At 72.4% G+C, this 518-nt stretch overlaps 1 protein-coding gene across 1 annotated transcript in view; it reads left to right on the forward strand.

Moving 5' to 3' along the window:
• Nucleotides 1-367: 367 nt before the first annotated feature.
• The window catches only part of LOC110576158 (oxysterol binding protein), a 34,376-nt gene continuing 34,225 nt past the window's right edge, over nucleotides 368-518 (forward strand). Inside the window, 1 exon segment of the mRNA XM_021685232.1 lies at nucleotides 368-514. Within this exon segment, the coding sequence (XP_021540907.1) occupies nucleotides 368-514 (147 nt within the window).

Below are 518 nucleotides of genomic sequence, written 5' to 3' on the forward strand. Positions count from 1 at the left end.
GTCCTCCCTGAGCGCCGAAGACTTCGGGAAAGCACCAATGGGCTTGTACATGAGTCTGATTGGCCTTCACCTGAGCCAATCAGCGGCGTGCCTGCAGGACGCATCCCACCCCGGACTCTCACTGGGTGGTGTGGGATGACAGGCCCGAGAGAAATGCCAATGTCCTAGGGGTCCTCCGCAAGTGACGCTCAGCGGCACCAATCGACTGCCTCCTTCCCGGCGGCCGAGCCCTCCTCCCGCGGCGGACCTGGCGGGGCGGGGACGCTGCGCGGCCGCGGCTGATGCGCTAGCCGTGTGGGGCGCTCCGGGCTGCGACGGCGGCTCTCGTAGGCGGTTCCGGTCCTGTATCTCGGGGCGGCGGCGGCTCATGGCGGCGACGGAGCTGAGAGGGGTGGTGGGGCCGGGCCCGGCGGCCATCGCAGCTCCGGGCGGCGGCGGCACCGGTCCCCCAGTGGTGGGAGGCGGCGGCGGCCGCGGAGACTCGGGGCCAGGCTCCGGGGCCGCGCTTGGCACGGTGG

The sequence above is a fragment of the Neomonachus schauinslandi genome, chromosome 11 (assembly GCF_002201575.2).
Source record: "Neomonachus schauinslandi chromosome 11, ASM220157v2, whole genome shotgun sequence".
In the NCBI taxonomy this organism is placed as follows: domain Eukaryota; kingdom Metazoa; phylum Chordata; class Mammalia; order Carnivora; family Phocidae; genus Neomonachus; species Neomonachus schauinslandi.